Genomic DNA, 21,876 nt, shown 5'->3' with positions numbered 1-21,876 from the left:
ATTAGAGTAATCAAGTATCACTGAACATCCTGTGCGCATTTCAGGTCACATGACCAAGGTCAAAGGTCAATGAACATTGGCCGAATTGGGTGTATCTGTTGAATTTCCATCATAACTTTGAAAGTTTATGGATCTGATTCATGAAACTTGGACATAAGAGTAATCAAGTATCACTGAACATCCTGTGCGAGTTTCAGGTCATATGATCAAGGTCAAAGGTCATGTAAGGTAAATGAACTTTGGCCATGTTGGGTTTTTTGTTGAATAACCATAATATCTCTGTAAGTTTATTGGTCTAGTTCATAAAAAGTGGACATAATAGTAACCATGTATCACTGAACATCTTGTGCGAGTTAGAGTAGTTTTCAAAGTCAGCGCTGCTGCTATATTGAACTGCGTGATGCAGGTTAGACGGCCAGAGGCGTTCCACTTGTCTACACTCTTTAAGCAACTCCTGGGGGAAAATGAAATTGATAGGTTGTATTTAGGTGAATTTTATGGTGTTATGCTATTTTGCTATCCATTATTTAGCCACTCCACACACAATTTTGATATTGTATGTTCATGGTTGTGTGAGCACAATATCGCAACGGCCGCGGAAGCGGGGGTGCGAGGGGGTCCACTTTTTCCAAAATCATGTACAAATTTAAAAATGACCATACGATTGTGATTTGTTGCATTGTCAGTCCCCCCCCCCCCACTTTTGGCTTAGCCCCTCCCCCACACTTTGAAAACTGTTCCGCGGCCCCTGTATTTTGACGTTTCATCATAGGGGCTTTTGGTAGTATCCTCTACAACTTGTTAGGTCATATTAAAATTTGAAAAATGTTGGTGGCTCCCCCGATTATAGGCCCCTCCCCGATTTTTTAATTTTGGATCCACCACTGATTTGTCCATCAATTAAAGTGATCATGAGAAATTATTAGGGAAAAATACATTTATGCAGTATAAAAAGTATTCATTCCTATTAAAGTTTCCGAATGTGCTCGCTCAACCATGAAAATGTTAAGTTCGGTAAGTGTGTGGTGATAGCAATGATGGATGATAAAAACAACAGCAATTAAAGTCACATTTGAAACCGAATTTGCCCCCAATATTCACCTTTTTACCCTTTAAAATGAGTCTGTGACATTGAAAATGCCCATTTTCTCACTTTGATGCGTGCTCACTCATCCGTAAATAAACAAATCGATTTCATTTTTGCACAGAATTCTGCCCATAGGTTGATAAACATTACTGTCAAATTACATTGCTAAAGACAGCCTTGAAAAAAAGTTCCACATATTGAAAAAGGGGTTACTTATTCTTAACATATGCACCCATAATGTACACAAGCCTATGAGAGAGGAAGTCAAAATTTTAACAAATATGAAATACATGAAATAAGGGGTTTGTTTCATGGACGGTTTTTGTAACTTCTGCCAAATTTTGAACTCAATATACAAATATATTTTAGCTCGGAAACGAACTTTCGTTATTTTGCTTGATTTACAAATTAAAAAGTGCTCTCTGAAAAATTATATCATATGGTCTGAATTAAACAATTTCTGCTCACGCTGCGCGCTCGTAAAATTTGATTCGTCAAATACCTATTATTTTGGTGTATTCCATTAAGTTTTCAAAATATGCCTTTTCATGTCTGATTGTCAAAACGTTACAGTTAGCGCTGCACGCTCGCATTTTGATTGGCGAGTTATCCCGTTTTCCATGACATTTTACCCAAAATTTTGGCTTTCGATTTGCACTCGCATTAATGGTTAAAATATATTAACTGATGCATCCTATTTATAATTACAAAAGTGCTTGGAATGTCCAGTGTTTAGGTCATAATGTCATCAGATTTATGAATAAGATATTAATTTGTCCCTTTTGTTTCATCTCCCGCTCAGCAAGAGGAATAGGGAGATAGTCATTTTCATGTGCAGGCCCTGAGGATGTCCATGTCCTATGTTAAAATTCAAAGTAATAATAATGAAAAATATCAGTTCTTTATTAAGTGCGATCCATATATCCACCTCAAATTTTTCCTACAAAGTGCTTGAAATATAGAACTGATATTGGCTCTTTTTTCAGATCGGAATATCATGATAAGAGTGTATTTAGAATGCCTAGATTCTAGGTCTGAATATGAAACACGCATGCGCATGTTTCTTCAGATACTCAAATTGTTCTTTATTAAAAAATAATTATCCAGTTTCAGATCACAATGTCAAAAATTTTCTGCTCGCGCTTTGTGCTCGCATTGTTAAGGCAGGAAGATTCCCTATTACTCACTTTTTTCATGATTTACAAAACAGGAATAGAGTTAATCGTTCTTTTTCCGCTAGCGCTTCGCGCTTGCATCAATTGTTTCGTTATATACTTATGCTGTTGACGATTAAAACAAATGGATAAAAAATTTACATTCTTTATGTAGGAATGAGAAAATCTTTCAGCTCGTGCCTCGCGCTGGCATTATTGACTGTTGAAATATTTAACGTCTTCATGGCTAAGTGCAAGCAGTCCTTAACAGGTTTTTTTCTGCTCGCGCTCTGCGCTCGCATTATAATGTAAGGAAGACCCCCACTTACTCATCCTTTTCATGATTTACAAATTTGAATAAAGTGTCTCGTTCAGTAGGACTAAATCTCGAAAATCTCTGCTCGCGTTGCGCTCGTATCAATTGTTTAGTTATATACCTATTCTGTTAAAGTTATAAAAAGTGCTTAGATTTTCAATTCCTTTGTTAAAAATGTCAAAAAGTTTCAGCTCGCGCTTCGCAATCGCATTATTTAATTTCAAATATTTAACGTATTCATGCATTGCTAACTGCAAGCAGTCTTTAACAGTTACCTTTTTCATCAGTCCATTTCTGCTCACGCTTCACGTTTTTAGTAATTATTCATTTGCATACACATCTTTTTCGGGATAACAAACATTGTCCAGAATGTTCAAAATTTTAGGAAAAAATACATAAGATTTCAACACCAAAAAAAAAATAGCTCGCGCTTCGCGCTCGCATTATATAAATGAGGATTATGATATTATATATTTACATTTATTCAGAAGAATAGAAGTGGCTATTAGGACTGTACCCATTCAAAGAAACCAAAAATCCTCTTCGAGCAGCCGTTCGGAAAAAATATGGCTAGAAAAAAAATCCGCCCCCCCCCCTATTGGCGAAGGATGGATCCGCCCCTGAGTAGGGCCTAAAGTATAATAAAGAGGCAGATAACAATTTATATAAAAAAACTGTAAAATTTGAAAAATTACAGCGAATGAGTAAAAACAAATTCAATTACACATGTATGATGAAAATAATAACGAAACACTGTATGCAATGGTATGTAATGATGATCATTTATTATGATAATGATAATTATAATGCAAATTATACAAAATTATGACATTTTGCATAATTTAGTTCTATACATGTCCTTGCGCAAAAGCAATATAGCTAATCAGGGCGGATCCAGGATTTTGAAATAGGGGGGGCGCCAGCGGCGAGGGAGCGAAGCGACCGAGCGGGGGAGGGTGTGAGGGGGGATACCCCCTCCCACGGCAAGGACTTTTTCAAAAAATCATGTCCAAAAGTCGTATTTTGAGAGCACCTTTAGAAGAAAAATGCACACTTAAATCACTGTAACTTCATGACTAAAAGACACATACTGACTCATTTAGGAGCTGGTTTCCAGTCACACACCGTATAAGCGGTCATTCAAAACATACATTTGGCAAAGGCTCTTCACTTGCTTGCACGAAAGTATTTTTATTCTCCCCCCCCCCCCCGTCACATAAAATCTTCGCTCCTTACGCTGACATAATTATAGCTGCCTATACACAGCAAACGCGGAGTGGGGTCGACTGGTGATTGAGAATATACAATTTTGCTCCTTGATAATTCGTTGGAATGATTGCTTCGGCGAAACTTAGTTGGGGGCAGGGGCGGATCCAGCCTTCGCCAATAGGGGGCCCGGAATTTTTTTTTTCAGCCATATTTTCCCCGATCGGCCACTTGAATATGATATTTGCCGGGATTTTTGGTATCTTTAAAGGGGTAGTCATATTAGTCACTTCTTAGCTTTATTCTTATGAATAAACATAAATATATAATACCATAATCATTATTTATATAATGCGAGCGCGAAGCGCGAGCTATTTTTTGGGGGGAATCTTATTTACTTTTTTCTAAAAGTTTTGAACATTCTGGGCAATCCTGAAAAAAGATGTGTATGCAAGTGAATAATTATTACGAACGTGAAGCGCGAGCAAAAATGAACTGATGGAAAAGGTACTGTTAAGGACTTGCTTGCAATTAGCCATGAAGACGTTACATATTTTTAAAAATCAAATAATGCGAGCGCGAAGCGCGAGCTGAAATTTTTTGACATTTTTACCTAAGGAATGGAAATTCTAAGCACTTTTTGTAACTTAACAGAATAGGTATATAACTAAACGATTAGTGCGAGCGCGAAGCGTGAGCAAAAAATTTCGTGATTTAGACCTACTGAACGAGACACTCTGTTCAAGTTTTGTAAATCATGAAAAGGATGAGGAAGTGGGGATCTTCCTTACATTAATAATGCAAGCGCAGAGCGCGAGTGGAAAATTTTTATATACGTTTTGAGCTGATCGAAAACGTATTTGTTATGGACTACTTGAACTTAGCCATGAAGACGTTACATATTTCAACATTCAAATATTGCGAGCGCGAAGCGCGAGCTGAAATTTTTGACATTTCTACCTGAATAATGGAAATTTCAAGCACTTTTTGTAATCGTGGAAAGGATGAGACAAAAACTGAACATTATTGATGCGAGCGCGAAGCGCGAGCGGAAAAATTCTGGACACTCTATTCATGTTTTGTAAATCATGAAAAGGTTAAGCTATTGGAAATTTCCATACATTAATAATGCGAGCACAAAGCACGAGCAGACAATTTTTTATATTGTTATCTGAAACTGGATAATTATTTAAATGGAGAACAAGGTGCGTATCTGAATAAACGTGTGTTTGAGATATCGACCTAGAATTTGGGTATTCTAAATACCTTTTTTTTACCATGAAAATCAATAAAGCGAGCGCAAAGCGCGAGCTAAAAATATATAATATTCAGATCTGAAAAGGGGTCACTTTAAGCTCTGTATTGCAAGCACTTTGTGGAAAAATTGTGAGGTGAAGAAGGATCACAGTTAAAACAGAGCTGATATTTTCAATTATTGTTACTTTGAGTTTTGACATAGGACCGGGATGTTCTATAAGGACATTATGTCATCATAAGAAAATGATGACTAATGAATGTAAGAATGTAAGACTAGAATTGACTGCTGATGTAAGAAAATTCTTGTTCAAACAATATTGATCTATTGAATGGAGACGCGTTATTGCACACACGAATGACAATATGAAATAAATGCGATTACGTTGAATAGTATAAGAAAAGGAAATCAAATGCTCTCATGATACCTTGTCCATGTCGATGTAGATTTGCCGGTTTCCAGAAATTGATGTAAAACTTTTAAATTCAGTGACGTCATTACGGGTGCGGCGCCCTGGAACTCTTAGTTCTTTCGACAAAGATGCTTATATTGTTGTCTTTGAATAATTAATATTTTTGTCACTTTGAGGGGGATGATGTGGACGTGATGGGGATGGGGGTCGTTTGGGGGATTTGAACGATTATGTTTGCACCCCTGTAATGTTGTGATCCACTACGCCACTAATCGTTTTCAATACAGGAATGGACTGGGTTGTTACAAATGGGAATAAACCAGGAGTTGTCTCCATGTCTCTGGGAGGTGGTGCCTCCGATACCCTTGATGCTGCTGTCAGCAGATTGTATGATGCTGACTTTACTGTCTCCGTCGCCGCTGGTAACGACAATGCTGATGCTTGCAATTACTCCCCAGCCAGGGCTGCAGATGTAAGTATTTAACCCCATTATTCTTCATTCAATCAATTCATTGTTTGGTATTTATCATGTATCCGCAATCGGTCTCCTTATGACATCGTGCGTAGAGAATGGTATATATAATTATGTAGTTGGAGTTGCATATGCAGGGGCACATACCTCTGATTGAAAAAAAAAATTATTGTAGTTATTATTTGATGTGTCGAGTATAATTTTTTTCGTTTCAATAATTGAAGATATCATGCAAATTTTTCCTAAACCCTCTTTTTATTCAAATTCAAAGTAATTGGTTATCATTTGGTTTGACTTTTTAAATCTGAGCTAGAAGGTCACACTTGTCACCTCTGTCTGTGATATGTTACAAAAATGAAGCCCAGAAAAATATGCGTTCGAAAATAATCATTTAGTGCTTCAAAAATTGAAATATAAAGTGACCGGAAACACCATCTTAATTTCATCCCATACACTTATGTGTACTATTTAGGTGTCTATAAGACGCCTTTTTACAAAATCGGGGTTTGCCTTGTAGTTTTAGTCTTTTATTCTCAATAATGGTTGTTTTCAGGGTTTATTAGTTCTTATACATGTACTTGTACACATGTTTCATCATGGTTTGAGAATTTTTTAAATCAGCTGCTCACAAAGTTAAACAATACCTTTAAGTGTGGGCCTGCAAGTTTTGGGCCTAAAAAGGGGAAATAAAATAAGAGTGAATGAAGACGTAATCGGTTTACGTATTTCATTCAAAGTAACAAACTTGGATTGAGAAGTTTTCTGCAGGTTCATATCTGTGTGCAGTTATATGAATATATTATATTGGATGACTTAGAATGAAATACCAGATGTCCAACCGTTTGGGCAAAAAAACGTAGATGAGTGGAACTTTTGCCCTAGCGAATGGAATATTTCTGGTATTTCATGAAATAAAGCCATCCAATATTATCGTCTATCCCACCCTTAGCAATAAAAAAGGAGAAATTTGACTGAACAAGTCATATCACTAATCACATTAAGTCACCATTACTTCATAAGATCAAATTTTGGTCGTTGACATGTGACTTGTATCTAGTTCATTATGACGTCATTGAGTGTCGTTGTGCTCTTACTCTGCCCATTGATTTCATTGTTGTAAGCGTTGAATATTTCACGCATTCGCGTATGCGCACTATACTATATGCAAAAAAAATGCACGTAAGCGCGTGCATGCAGGGCCAAATAATGAACGATGTGCGAGAAGAGCCTAATGGATATACCGCACCGAGGTCCACAGGACCGAGTGCGGTATATCCACTGGGCAAGTGGAGCACAGAGTTCATTATGTAGGTCCTCTAATGCATGTCTAAGCACAATAATGCGTGCACTGTTTGTTTTATACAACCCTCTAGGTTACTGAGTTGCCCCAAATGCTATATTCTATCTAAATTCTAGATAATTCAGATAATTCCAGACCTCGCACTATCCTGCACTCTGACATCAGAGTGCCGGATAGTACTTTTGGTATGACGTCAGAGTGCAGGATAGTGCGTTTTGGGTGCAATTCGCTGAATATCATGTGATCCGATTTTGACCAATCAGATTACAAAACATTCTTGGGTATTGAATAATGCTGAATATGCTCTTATATTCAGTATCAAATTTTGTACAGGAGCCTATGGCATAGTTTTCGGATTTCGCTCTGAAAGTGGCACAGTGCACAGCCTGCAGACCGAGGTATACATTTTCAATGCATCGCTAAAATTATAGATTATATACAACACATAACATAACATATTCTTGGCAGCTGATTGGATGAATACGCGTCACTTGACATTCAGTGGAATAGTCGAGTATTGCACGCTCCAGCAAGAGAGCAGGCAGTTCAAACCTGGTTCAAATTCAATAAATGCGCATACCATGGCCTGAGCCTCCGCAATAATTGCATGCGCGTTGGCCTACCTGAATCACTGCGCTTCATACATCAGGCGCAGTTAAAATGATATTTAGCGAAATAAAAGGCCATAAAGTTAGATCCAATTCGATACTCCTAGCCCTATTCCTTGAAAGGCCAAATACTTTCGATAATTCGATTTATTTTGGTCATTGGTCTAGACGATGTCTTCAAGTCGTGTGTTGTATAAACAAATATTCAGTGTTTTGTCGTTCGTGCGACTGTTCGAAAATTACATTCGGTAGGCAAGTCGAAGCAATCTATTCAACTTCTTGTCGTTGAATTTATTGTTTCAACTTGCACCCTCATGTAATATTTGGAACGGTTGCACTCATAAACGTTGCATATTTGTATAATAAACCACATTGCATAAAATTTAAGCCAGTTGTACATCTACGTTAGAGCCCTATTATATTGATTTTCTGGTTTATCATTTATTTCTGATATGAATAACTAATATTCCTATACCTAGGCCTTGAGTGTTGGTGCCACCGACAGTACTGACGCACGTGCCTCTTTCTCTAACTATGGCTCCTGTGTCGACATCTTCGCACCTGGAGTTAGTATCACATCGGCATGGATAAATTCGGACATTGACACAAACACCATTAGCGGTACTTCCATGGCCTGCCCACACGTCTCAGGTATCAGCCGACTATAATATGCACTCCTCCAATGAAACAAGCTTAGTTATGATATAACCATAACCTTGTCTTCAGTTAGGACAGTGTGGCGAAATAAGATTAGCGATCCTTCGCTTGTTCTTTGGGATGAATGCTTGATTTTGTTTTTACACTGTCGTTTTCCATTACAGCTATTCATCATAAAATTGGGCTCTAAAAAATTGAATTCTTATATATATACTTCGAAATTAAGAGAGAAAGAGAGAGAGATCGTGTTTTGCCCAAATTTAGATCAACTTTACTTTCCATCATTTAAAGGGGTGGTCCAGGCTGAAAATGTTCATAGCTTAATAGATAGAGTAGATTTCACTGAGCAAAATACTGAAAATGTCATTAAAATCGGTCAACAAATAATTAAGTTATTGAAGTTTAGCAATAAGTTAAGCAATATTTTGTGAAAACAGTCATCATGAATATTCATTTAGTGGGCTGATGATGTTACATCTCCACTTTCCCTTTTCTTATGTAAAGTTTAACATTGACCTGAAAATGACATTTGACCTTACCATGCGAGCTCCGACTGCAGCATAACATGCAGGTCCCCCAACTCCATCTACCATCCAGAAAAGCGACTTACGGTTGTGGAGTTATAGGTTTGTGACGGACGGACGACATTTGGGCATTTGGATCACTAAGAGTCTCGCCTTCACCTTTGGTGGGCGAGAAAAAAATGATCCCCGGGATTAAAGTTTAAAAAAATCATAAATGAATGGAAATGAATATATTTGGTTACAAAGTGATATTTTGAAGGCTTTGTAAATTGTGTGTTGCATAGACTATGTAGACTCACCACATACAGGGTGGTTGCACTATGCCAGTGGCTATGATATCATGTTATTGGAGAGAAGCGTCGGATGCCGATGTCATTCGTAATACAGGGGCGTCGTATTGATTTCTGACTGAAAGTAAGACAATCTGTCCAATTGTCCTGTTTTTTTGAAAAGGAAAAATCATTCAAATACAGATAAGGAAAAGTACGCTGCATCCGGACTATATTGGCTCAAAGAAGTCACAAAAGGATCATAAAGGGACTACAGTCCAACTGTGAATGAACTCAGCCATCCATGATTAGACAAATCGGAAAAGGAAAACTCAGAAAGATGAATAAACGAAGCTTATGAATTATCAGGAAGAGGATGACTAAATAATCAGAGATAAGAGAGGAGATGAATGAGCGGTATTAAAATGTAATTTCCAGATAATATCCTGTGTTTATTGAACAAACTGCATTGTCTGATTTAAATTTATTATACGCATCGGTTATGAATACCAAACATTCACGAGTGTCGTTTTCAACGAAACTTTGTTTGAATTATTTTCAGGAGTTGCTGCTCTTACCCTTCATGCCAACCCAGGCTTTTCACCAGCTGAAGTCTATGTTAATATCCTAAACAGCGCCACCGGCAATAAGGTGGAAAACCCGGAACTCGGCTCACCAAACCTTCTGCTCTATACCGACTACTAAACCCGGTTGGCTGGTGGCTTGGATTCATGGCTTAGAAGATGAATTATCGAGAGACGTTGAAAAAATATTATGATCGCATTAATCAATAAGAACGAATACAGAGTAAAATTCAATGATAAATTCACTTGTTTTTCTTTTGTTATTGCTCTGAGATTCAGTGATGTAGGTAATTATTGAAGAGCGTGTAAGCTAGCGGTGTCGCTGTGTGTGTTATGTTCAAAGAAGAGTGGAAACCGTATGGTGGCCCTGAAGGGACATCGCATATAGACCAAATCGCGAATATTCACGACGAAATTGTCGACGAATTTCACGACGTCGCCAATTTCGTCGTCAATTTGAATATTCGCGACGAAATTCACGATGTCGTGAATTTCGTCGCTAATTTCGTCGTGAATATTCGCGATTTGGTCTGTATGCGATGTCCCTTCAGGGCCACCATAAAAACGAGTGTATGTTTGTAATTTGTCAACGTAGCATGCGTTTAATGTGTTTGAGGGTGTGCGTGTGAGGGTGTTTTGGGGTGTTTAAGATATTGGAGATGTGTGTGTGTGTGAGGGTGCGTACGTGAGTACCGGTGTAACAATGTGCGAGATGGCAAAGGGGTGTGTGTGCGTGTATGATGCTGTTTGTTGCGTAAGGATATGGTGTGTGGGGTGTGCGTGAGATAGTAGTGGTAGTAGTAGAACTTGGATATGATGGCGCTCTTCAATATATCCAGATATACGCGCCAGTACTTTTCGACTTAAGCTGTAGGAAAGCCCATGCAACGTCGAATAATTTATTGGTGACGATGCCTTCGCCAATATAAAATTCAGTTTACATAATTGATTGAATATCACGCGTAATACTGGTGATTCCCGGGAAAGGTAATACAGAGGAAAAGTGAGCAGAAGGGGTGGATCTAGTTTTTGTCCAAGGAGGGGGTTTGACCGAGAAAGACAAACAAATAAAAGAAGGGTTCACTACCAAATGAAGGTCATTTTGGTACCAAATTCTTACAAGCAAAAGGGAAAAAAGTTCACTATAAAATGAAGAAGGAAATTCGGGGTTGGCTCCACAAGTAAAACACATCACTTAGTTACATATGTCGATAACCATATATATGTGAGAATAAGCAAAGTGATGAGGTGTGCGAATAGATAGTTGCAGAAAAAAATCATGTAAATAATATATTACGAAAATCAATGCGGGGGCGGGGTGGTAAGGGCTCAATATCGCTTTGTTGATATATATATATGTGTGTGTGTGTGTGTGTAAAGCTTTACATGTACAACAGCTTTTTGGAAACTCTTTTAATTTGAATATTGTAAAGAAATGGATGAAGAGAACAATGGTAGGCGTAGCTTAAATCAAGGTTTCCCAGAGCTACCTACCCTATGGAAAAATTGGTGATGCCGGAAAAATGTCTCTGCCGGGAATCGAACCCGGGCCCCCAGCTTTGAACGCCGGTGCCTTAACCACTAGACCACAAAGACGGGTTAGTGGCTAGGGTGAGCCCGATCCGATTGACCGTCAGATAGACAGATTTTCGACATACTATACCAATTATATTTTCCTTTTTCGGGTGAAGGTGAGTTTTGAACGATGACAAGCCGCCATGCTTTGATACAGTACACGTATGAGCGAAGAAATACAAATGTGTAAAGCTTTACATGTACAACAGCTTTTTGGCAACTCTTTTTTATTCGAATATTGTAAAGAAATGAATGAAGAGAACCAATATCGGCATCACCAATTTTTCCAAAGGGTAGATAGCTCTGGGGAACCTTGATTTAAGCTACGCCTACCATTGTTCACATTTTATATTTTTAAAATTGCTGTGAAAAAAAATAAAAACGGTATGATAATAGCAGAAATATTTTACCTCTGGAAATATTTTTGCTAAATACTCCGCATCTTTTTTTTTTCTTAAAATCAATTTTTTTTTAACACCTAAAAAACTCATGAATGAACGAGGCCGGCAAGTTCCGAGAGCCTATAAAAAGTCTTGTTCGACGAGACAATGGCAGTGTTCTCACTTTCAACGAATCAGCTCGCACCACCGATTGTCTGCTCCGTCGTCTGCTACGTCATAATCGCCGCCTTCACATCGCATCTTCGGATAGTCAAACTCATTCATCGCAGCCAAGTTCGACCTTGCCAAGTCTTCCCAGCTCTATATACAATTGGGTAATCGTCCTTTCTTTCACTGTAAACTTGGTAAGCCAACAGAAGACGCATTGAGGATTGTTATACGTGAAACCATTTTATTACCACACAACCCAGTCTCGTATCTGGTGAGGTGTAGTCTTATATCCAGATCTAATAACATTAAATTGCATTATACAACATCTCCCCCCAAGTATTCTGTTCGGTTCAGTTCGATATCCAGTGATGTGTTACCAGTTCATGCAATCAGCTTTAAGTCAGCTTCTTTGTATTTACTAGTCTATCTTCATATTACATGGTCAATCTGATTGGCTGTTTCACAAGTCTTCCTGAACGGGTGCGATATCCCTGCGTATTGTTAGGGTAGTGAGCAATGTCGCTATGTTCCTCAGGAGGTGGAGAATTGGGACGCGCCTCAGGATAATTGGTGTTGTCATCATGGGCTGCCAATGGCCACGAGGGCCCGTCTGTTCCGTCTAACCCTTCCATTTTCTGTTTGGATGATGTAGGAGCGGGGATGGCGGGTCTCAGTGATCATCCGACAATGTCGCGCTTGGTCTCGGATCCATACTCCGTCACCTTGCTGGAGTGTTGGTAGTATACGGGCTCTATGTCATTGGTTGTAGTGCTTGGTCTGGTTCAAGCGGCACCTTTCTTCTTTCTCTCTCACATTCTCCAAGTCTTCTGCACTGACTTGTGGTATCAGAGTTTGGTGTACAGTGGGAAGGAGGGTCCGTAGTCTCCGTCCCATAAGCAATTCACATGGTGCTAAACCATTCTGTAGTGGCGTAGAACGGTAACTCAGCAAGGCGAGGTCAATGTCATCATTCTTCTTCAGCATGGACTTCACTGTTCGGACGTACACCCCGCTCTGCTTCCCCATTGGCCTGAGGATATCTTGGTGAACTAGTGGTATGGACAAATCCATACTTCTCTGTGAATCGACGGAATGTCTCATTTGCGAATTGTGGACCGTTGTCTGACATGTCTGAAATCACGAGATCAGGTATACCATGTACTGCAAATATCTCCTTCAGAGACTTGATCACCGCCTCTGAAGTGTGTCCATGTAGCCGTTTCACCTCAATCCAACGTGAATAGTAGTCCACCACAATCAGGAACACCTTTCCCTGATATTCAAAGAGGTCCATCCCAAGCCTCTCCCAAGGACGATCTGGGAATGAAGATGTCATCAGTGGTTCTTTAGTCTCCTGACTATGGATGGCACACGTAGTACATCTAGAGATCATCTCCTCCACTGACTTTGAGAGGCCAGGGATGGTATTCTGAGATCCATTTTATCTCAGATAAAATAAAAAAAATTATCTCCGTTAAAATCAGTAAGATAAAATACCCTTAAAATCTCTCCGAATTAGTATTCTGAGAACAATTTTATCTTCATATTATCTCTGTAAGACACACCTATTTTTTAATAAATATCCAATTAGAGACGCGCTTTTATAGCTCTCTGACATCACTCAACAAATGGAAATCCATTCCGCTAGAAGGTGTGGCAAAGAAGTGAGATTGCGTCAATTTATTGACTTCACGTACGCTTGCATAATACGCTTACGCGTCTTTCAGAGATTTCTTTTTAACAAAAATGACAATACTCTCATCTTTTTTTCGAAGTCTATTTCGCATCTTTTCAAGCATCGTTTAAAAGACAATATTAGTCAAGAAAAATCTGATGAAATACTTCCTAATTGTACAGGAATAACTTTAAGGTGTTCTCAATGAATTTATATCATTTTTCTTCATTTTTATGTCAATATTTGGAGTTAATTCATGTATAAATATTGACGAAATCAACGTTGCGGAGATAAAATAGCCCCTATCCTCTTTTAAGTTTATTTCAAAGTATTTCTTCAAAGTAAATTGGGCGCAAGCACATCATCCGCGTTGCAATGTCCAGATACGCAATGGGTATGTCTACGCTGCCACCGCTCTGTTGCGTAACATCAGATCATAGATACGCAAGATAAAATTTGTACGCAAGATAAAATTTTAGATTTTATCTGAGAGATAAAATGTCATCTCAGAATACCAATTTCATTTTAAGAGATAAAATAAAATATTTTAAAGATAAAATGACCTCAGAACACCGCCCCTGGCCACCAGACCGATTGTCGAGCCCTGGCTCTGCATTTTGTGATGCCTTGATGACCTTGATGTAAACGCTCTAAGATGTCCAATCTCAGAGCCCTGGGGATGACTAGTCGGTCATCAAACAGGAGCAAGCCATCGACCACACTGAGGTGTCCTCTCTGTTCAAAGTACTGTTTGATGAGCGGGTTATGGGGCATATAGTCAGGCCAACCTTTCTCACAATATTCACTAATCAATGCACATTCCTCATCAAGCATTTGTGCCTTTCTAATCTCCTCCAGTCTCTGGTCCGTTGCAGGTAAGTTGCGGGTAGAAGAGGATGCAAATACTTCGGTCAGTTCATTAAGCTCAATGTCCTCAGCCTGTGGGAATGCTACTGGGGCTCTTGATAGAGCGTCTGCTGTGACCTGTTTTTTTCCCAGGTACATATTCTGTGGTTGCATTATACCTCATTAGCCTTAGACGAAACCTCAGTACCCTCGGGGGCAGTTTTGATAGTTCCTTCGTGTTGAGTAATGCCATCAATGGCTTGTGGTCTGTTTCGATCTTGAAGGTCATGCCAAGAACGTAGTCATTGAACTTTTCACATGCCCAAGTAGCTGCTAGAGCCTCCTTCTCTATCACTGCGTACCGCTGCTATGTCTCTGTCAGTGACCGAGACACAAAACCATCCTTCTGAGTTTGGAGTAGTATTGCTCCCATTCCAGTTGACCATGCATCAGCGGCTATTGTTGTAGGCAGTGGAATCTGTCAGCATTGCCTTTATTCCCTCAAAAGCTTGCTGTTGTGGTCTAATATCCCAGCACCATCCGTTATCCTTCCTCAAGAGTGCACGTAGTGGCTAATTCATTGTGGAAAAGTTGGGTAGGAATTTTCCAACTTGGTTGACCATACCCATGAACCTCTGAAGTTCTGTGATGGTCCTCGGTGGTGGAAATTCTCGGATGGCTCTGGTTTTCTCTGGATCAATCTGCACTCCTGTTGAATCCACAATGTGCCCAAGGAACTTCAATTTCTCTTGAGAGAATTCGCACTTGTTGTTGAGTGTCAGACCAGCCTTCACAAATCGCTGCAATACTGCCCTCACTCGAGAGTCATGTTCTGCCTTCGTAGCTCCATGAATCAAAACATCATCCATGTGGCAGATGACTCCATCCAACCCCTCTAGGATACCAGACATCGTGCGTTGGAATATCTCAGGGGCAGACGTGATTCCGAAGGGTAGTCTATTGAAGCAAAACCTACCAAACGGCTCGATGAAGGTTGTCAAGAGCTTTGAGTCATCGTCCAAAGGCAGCTGCCAAAATCCGCTGTTTGCATCCAGTTTGGTAAAGATAGTTCCTCTACCTAGTTTGGCAAGGCTTTCGTCAACTGATGCCATTGGATGGACTTCACGCTCGACCGCTTTGTTGAGTTGTGTAAGATCGACACAAATCCTGATCGCCCCGCTAGGTTTTGGAACAGTTACCATACCAGAACACCACTTGGTAAACTCAGTGACCGGAGAAATTACCCCTTGTTCTAACATTGAGTCAATTTCCTTCTTCACTTCGGGCAAAAGGGAATGGGGTACCCTCCGTGGTGTGTAGAGACATACTGGTTTTGCTCCTGGAGACAGTGTAATGTGATACTACTGTTCTAGTTCCCCCAGTCCACTGAACAGTTGTGGAAATTCAGCTCTGAAATCTACCTTTGCTTCCTTTTCCTGTTCAAGTGTCTCCACCTTTGTCAACAGATGCAGCTCTTCACTTGCCCTCTTGCTCAGCAATGAACAATCTTGATTCCTGACAATGTAAACAGTTTCTGACACTTTTTTGCTTTTGTGTTGGAGAATTACTTCCATCTCTCCCAGAACATCTAGTGTAGTTTTCCCTGGTCCACATAGCTTTCGCCTTGCAGGTTTCAACCTTCTTCCATGAAGCCACTGGAGCTCATCTGACAGCACAGTCACCGCAGCACCACTGTCCAGTTTGAAGTGTGTTGTGTTTCCATCGACATCAACGTCTGCACTCCAATAATTCTTTTTGTTGTCTTGAACCTCTCCCAAGAAAACAGTTTCCACATCAAGAGAATCCTCTACTTCATGAACCGTGGTCCTTACTCCACTTCGGCAAACTGAGCGAAAGTGACCAGATTTTCCGCACTTGTGAAATGTTGCATCTCGAGCAGGTCACTTGGCACGATCATGCCTAGATCGGTCACAAAACATGCAGCTTCCCTGTGTCTGATTTGCAAACTTCTCCTGGTTGCGTTTTGGTCTGTCAGCTACAGTTCTTTGTCTTACTTGTTCTACTTGGGCAACATCCTGCATGCTTGATGGCTCACGATCACCTCGAATAACTGGTCTGTTCGCCTTGCGAGCCTCTGCCTGTCTGCTAACTTGGACAGCTTTCTCCAATGTCAGGTCATCCTTTGCCTGTAACTGATATGACAAGCTATCGTCTAGTACCCCACAACAAGACGGTCACGGATCAATTCATCTTTTAGGTCATTGTACTCGCAATCTTGAGCCAAGCGATATAAATCATTGATGAAAGCATCAATGCTTTCTCCCGGCTGTTGGCTACGTCTATTAATCTTTGCCCGGGCAACAATTGTGTTCTTTCTGATGTTGAAATGAGTTTCAAATGCTGCAACAACACTAGCGTACGGTGCCGTGTTTTCATCTATTCCCCGTGTCAGTATAATATCATCAGCGCAATCCCCCATTGCATACAAAAACGTACTGACCTGTTCAACCTCCGGCTTCGCTGCGAGCCCCGATACCGTCTGGTATCGCTTGAATCCCCGGTACCATTTCGGCCAAGCTTCGGCTTGATTTAGACCAGCAACCTTCTCAAAAGACTCTGGCAATGGCAGTGACTTATCCATGATTCACCTTTTACCGCTGCCACCATATACAATTGGGTAAACGCCCTTTCTTTCACTGTAAATTTGGTAAGCCAACAGAAGACGCATTGAGGATTGTTATACGTGAAACCATTTTATTACCACACAACCCAGTCTCGTATCTGGTGAGGTGTAGTCTTATATCCAGATCTAATAACATTCAATTGCATTATACAACACTCTAAACTCATGGCTCTTAACACACAGTCGTATGGAGGGCGAAATCCACTCGGAACGGGCTTCGGAACTACAAATGTTTGTGAAAACGAGGGTCCTTGGAACGGATCTCCAGCGTGTGAGTGCGTATATGCATCCTCACTCATGCGTCAATGGGAAATAATCTAGGTAATTTTAGATGAAAGAGGAGATTCTAAGCTTTACAATGGTAGGTCATTTGTCTATTGTTTTTGTGATTGAGTTATGTAAAATCATCGATAAAACTCGGTTTCGTTTTTGTGGGACGCACTGTCTATTAATCAACTGCTGTTTGCTCTCATGATGTCACAGTGTAGTATCATCAAATTTTAGTAGCAGTATATCATCACAAATTGGTGATTAGTAAATGAAAGTGACATTTTTTTCCTGGTTTCAGAGCTGACCAACAATTGCAAATATGCAATGTCGCACGACCAAAAGGTCGTACGACAATTGTGAAAGGCGCTTTATACGCAGCCTCTGATTATTATGTTAACCTTTATTCAAACTTACCTGTGCAACTTGTTGGCAGTCACTTTGTCTCATGTATCTTTGTTACATGTATGTCATCACTGTTTAAGAACACGCTTCAGGAAGTTCAGCGTTGATAATAGAATCCTATTCCCCATCTTTGAGATATGACTATCAAATTAGTTTCTTTGTTAACTGCCGTGGGATTCAAGATTGTGTGAAAAGACGCAAAGTATTTCATTACTTAAGATCTATTGAATGTGATGTCATTTTTCTTCAAGGATTACTTAGAAGAGCCAAAGTGACTGCTTTTATTACATGTTTATCAAGTATTATCGTACTTCTTCTAATGTAAACTAATAATGTGTATGCTGCTTTTTTCTTTCATTATTTACTTATTCTGTAATCTGTGATTAGTTATACAAACTTATGAAATGTTGAGTGAGAACAGCTTGAGTAGTAGAGCTGATGAGGAGATCCTGAAGACGGACAGTCAACCTGTCCGAAACGTCGAGTCTCTCTCCTACTCATCATCTCTACTCATAGTCGGCGGAAGCGGGGGGACGTGTCCCCCCCCCTAAATTTGAGGAGGGGGACGGACCCCCCCCCCCCTAAATTTGTAGTTGATGACCTTTTTTTTTTTTTTTTTTTTTTTTTTTGCTTATCAATTTATTTTCCTACGCGTCCCCCTAAAATTTTTAGATTGAGAACTTTTTTTTTTTTTTTTGCTTGTCAAATTTTTTTTGTGGGTTGTCCCCTCCTAAATTGTTTTGCTTCCGCCGCCAATGTCTCTACTCGCCGACTCAAGCCAGCATCTCCTCATCAGCTCTACTACTCAAGCTGTTCTCACTCAACATTCCTTCTGGTTTACAGTCCTTTTCAGGACTATTTTCAAGAAAGAATACTCTATTCTCAAATCCCCACTTTCTCGCCTATCCACTTCTTCTCTTCTTCTATCCACTGTCTCTATAACACTCCACATGGTGTACCGTAAACCACATCAGCAATTGTACATGCCACCATGCAAACCTTCAAACAACATCAAACTTATGAAAACCCAATAAAAACTATATAAAAAAGGGGATATTACATTGAGTTCTGGAAAATAAAAACGTTTGGCTGTCACGGTCCTCCATTTAATATGAAAAAAAGAAAAGAAAAGAAAGGTAAGGAGTATCATAGATTTTTTAACAAAACGGTTTAATTTTTCACAAAATCCTCTTTTGGAAAAAAGTATATATGGTCCAAAACTATGTCCATCATAGGTTTTCCTCGGAACCACATGTTATCAATTTGAGATGGAAATAATTTTTGGAGAAAAAAAAATAAACATATAGGACACCTCCATTGTCATGGGTGGACAAAAAGACACTCTTTCTTTATTAGGCTCTTATTTGGATCATAATTGTAACGACAGGAAAGTCCTATAGGGGAATGTCATATTTCTGGAATCACGCTATTTTTTTCATCCCTGAGGATGTCGAATGAGCTTGGATGAACTTGAGCCTCAGGGGCCTTTGTTTTGGGATGACTTCATGCATCCCCCGGATAAGCTGGAAGGAAACATCCGAGATTTGACGTAGTGTGCCTCTCCAAAGGTTTAAGGTTATGCGTGTCGTGTGCAAAATGGACCAAGCCCAGTTTTATGATTTGTTATTATTTCAACAACAATCATATCTCAGAAATCTTGCCAAGAAAAGCCTTCTCATTTATAATGCTACATGTATTGCTTATCATGTTGTTATAAATATGCATGCATCACAATGTTATTATTGTAATCATATCTGTATTGAATACAGAAATCTTGCCAATAAAACTGATAAATTTGCTTTTGAAATTGAGTAAAATTGAAAAGAAGATTGATCGTTAGTAAGCTTCTGTTTCTTTTCTCAAATCCTTGTTTATCCTGTTTATAATCAAAGGTTTGAATAGACATGCAGGCCCACTACAAGACTATTATTACCGCTATGTACGATTTTTTATGTATGCATTTTCGTTGTTGTCAATTCATTATTATTCATGTTATTTTTGTTGATCTGTTGTTCGTATAAAACTCTTTGTACAAACATATTTGGAATTAAATTTGCTGACGATTTGATGACCATTCGATGGTCATAATAAAATATTTTTTTATATATTTTTTCTTCTACCATCTCAATTGTAAAATGCGTTGACCTAATTCTTTTTTTTCTTTCAATCTTTATTGATCAAAAAAATGTACAAATCAAACAAATTAACAAGCTATTTACATGATTAAAAAGAGCAGCACTTACATACATGTAGGTATATACTTGTCAAGACAGTTACATAAATCAAATTAGATATCAAATCTCCACTTTTTAAAATGTACAGGTAATTTACCATTCTTCTTCGCCAAAACATATTCAATATCCTTAATACGTTTGATACGAGCTTTGAATTCCACAATATTTGGGGTTTGTTATTAAATTTACAAAAGTGAACATAGTATTTGAAAGCAAGGAAAATGAATGTTAAAAAATTATCACCTTCAATACAAAAAATCTTTACAAAGGGGGGCGTTGACCTAATTCTAGTTGCCGTAATCATGTTATGTTCGTGTTTCGTTTCATATCCATATTTATTATAAACAAACATTGTTGAAGTTATATCTCTAGAGTTGAAATTAAGTGTTTATATTTCGATCTGAAAAGTTGACATTTTTAAATGTTTTTGTAAAGAAAAATATGTATGAGTGCGAAGCGCAAACTATTTTTTTTTCCTTTTTTTAGGATGGTGGCGACAGACAACTTGTACTCATGGCGAATTCAATCTCCATGGTAGTTGTTGTGTTCCAACACAGCTGAATCTGATCAAGAATAAAATAGTTTTCTCCACAAACGTTTCTTAAAGGCTGGTCACACCGCCTGAGTGTTGTTGGAGCGGTCGTGGAGCGGACAGAAAAAAAATCATCAACGCTCGCTACCGTTCACCATTTTCGATTTCGATTGTTTTTATTTTGTTTTCGATTTTTTCCCCAATTTTGTGAGCGAAATTCGACCCTCCCTACCGCTCCACGACCGCTCCAACAACGCTCGGGCGGTGTGACCAGGCCTTAAGATGGATACGATTGCGGTTTCTGGTCCGGGTTGAAATGTGAGGTCACATGATTAATCACCTGACAAATGTTCGTTTCACTTTTCTTTCGTAGCTCACGGAGGGGGTCCATTGTGTGATATCAAGGCGTGCCAAACAGCTGGTTCTTTTGAAGACGACGGGAGCAACATCCGGGAGTCTCATTTTACAAGGTCTCCCGCTTGAAAGTAATTTTTATGAGATGAGAGAAACCCCCATCTGTCTTGAGATGTGATCGTGATGTAGAGTTATTTCTGGACCCCGTCTTACACGATTGATCCAATCAACCACAATTATGGAAAGCCGGCAACGTCAACATGTTTATTCAAAAATATTTTCTGGATGTGATGTATAATCATCCATTCATATGTTTTTTTTGTGGAAAATTCAGCGTATTTCTCTTTGTTTACAAAATGCATCATGAAACTTTCCTGGAGAAAAAACTATGACGTTGTTTGATTTCCATCTAGCTTAAGATGATCGGATCAATCGTAACTCTCTTTACAGGCCATGTCTTAGAAAGAGATGCGACTGGTCCAATCAACCACAAATTTGGAAAGCCAGTAACTCCAATACGCATGTTTTGTACTAGATATTGTCTAATTATGATGTATATTCATACATCCATTGCTTTCTTGTAATTTTAGTGTGCTTTTTTTCGTTTTCAGAGGGCATTCTTCAAATTTCTTGACGGTAAAAAAATGTCATGAAAATGATGGATTCCCATAGAATTGAGATATATCGGATCAATCGTAACTCTCTATCTCTCTCACTCTCTCTCTCTCTATATATAGGGCCTAATATTTACTTTTGTTTATTTGCCTTTCCCGGGAATCGCCAATATCACGCGTGATATTCTATCAAATATTGAATTTGAATTTAGCGAAGGCATCGTCGCCAATAAATTATTCGACGTTATTTTTTTTTTGGGGGGGGGGTCGCGCATGGTATCCACTCGTCAATTTAAGTGCCCCCCCCGGGCCGCTATAATTACCTACATCACTGA

General features: G+C 39.1%; 2 protein-coding genes across 2 annotated transcripts in view; one reads left to right on the top strand and one right to left on the bottom strand.

The window, feature by feature from the left end:
- Positions 1 to 10,072, top strand: part of LOC121405979 (aqualysin-1-like) — a 37,660-nt gene extending 27,588 nt beyond the window's left edge. Inside the window, exons 7-9 of the mRNA XM_041596973.1 lie at positions 5,718 to 5,902; positions 8,290 to 8,461; positions 9,823 to 10,072. Coding sequence (XP_041452907.1) covers positions 5,718 to 5,902; positions 8,290 to 8,461; positions 9,823 to 9,965 — 500 coding nt within the window. The 3' untranslated portion in view covers positions 9,966 to 10,072. The remainder of the gene's footprint in view (positions 1 to 5,717; positions 5,903 to 8,289; positions 8,462 to 9,822) is intronic.
- Positions 10,073 to 12,937: 2,865 nt separating this feature from the next.
- On the bottom strand, positions 12,938 to 13,306 carry LOC121406249 (uncharacterized protein K02A2.6-like). Its single transcript, XM_041597269.1, has one exon. The coding sequence runs from the start codon at positions 13,304 to 13,306 to the stop codon at positions 12,938 to 12,940; it is 369 nt and encodes a 122-aa protein (XP_041453203.1).
- Positions 13,307 to 21,876: the final 8,570 nt, after the last annotated feature.

The sequence above is a fragment of the Lytechinus variegatus genome, chromosome 19, assembly GCF_018143015.1.
Source record: "Lytechinus variegatus isolate NC3 chromosome 19, Lvar_3.0, whole genome shotgun sequence".
Lineage (NCBI taxonomy): Eukaryota > Metazoa > Echinodermata > Echinoidea > Temnopleuroida > Toxopneustidae > Lytechinus > Lytechinus variegatus.
The sequence above is the reverse complement of the archived record's forward strand: the minus strand, read 5'-3'. Positions and strand labels throughout refer to the sequence as shown.

What these genes read in the sequence shown, in the direction of transcription:
- LOC121406249 (XM_041597269.1), bottom strand. Translation starts at nt 13,306, where the DNA reads ATGACATCTTCATTCCCAGATCGTCCTTGGGAGAGGCTTGGGATGGAC.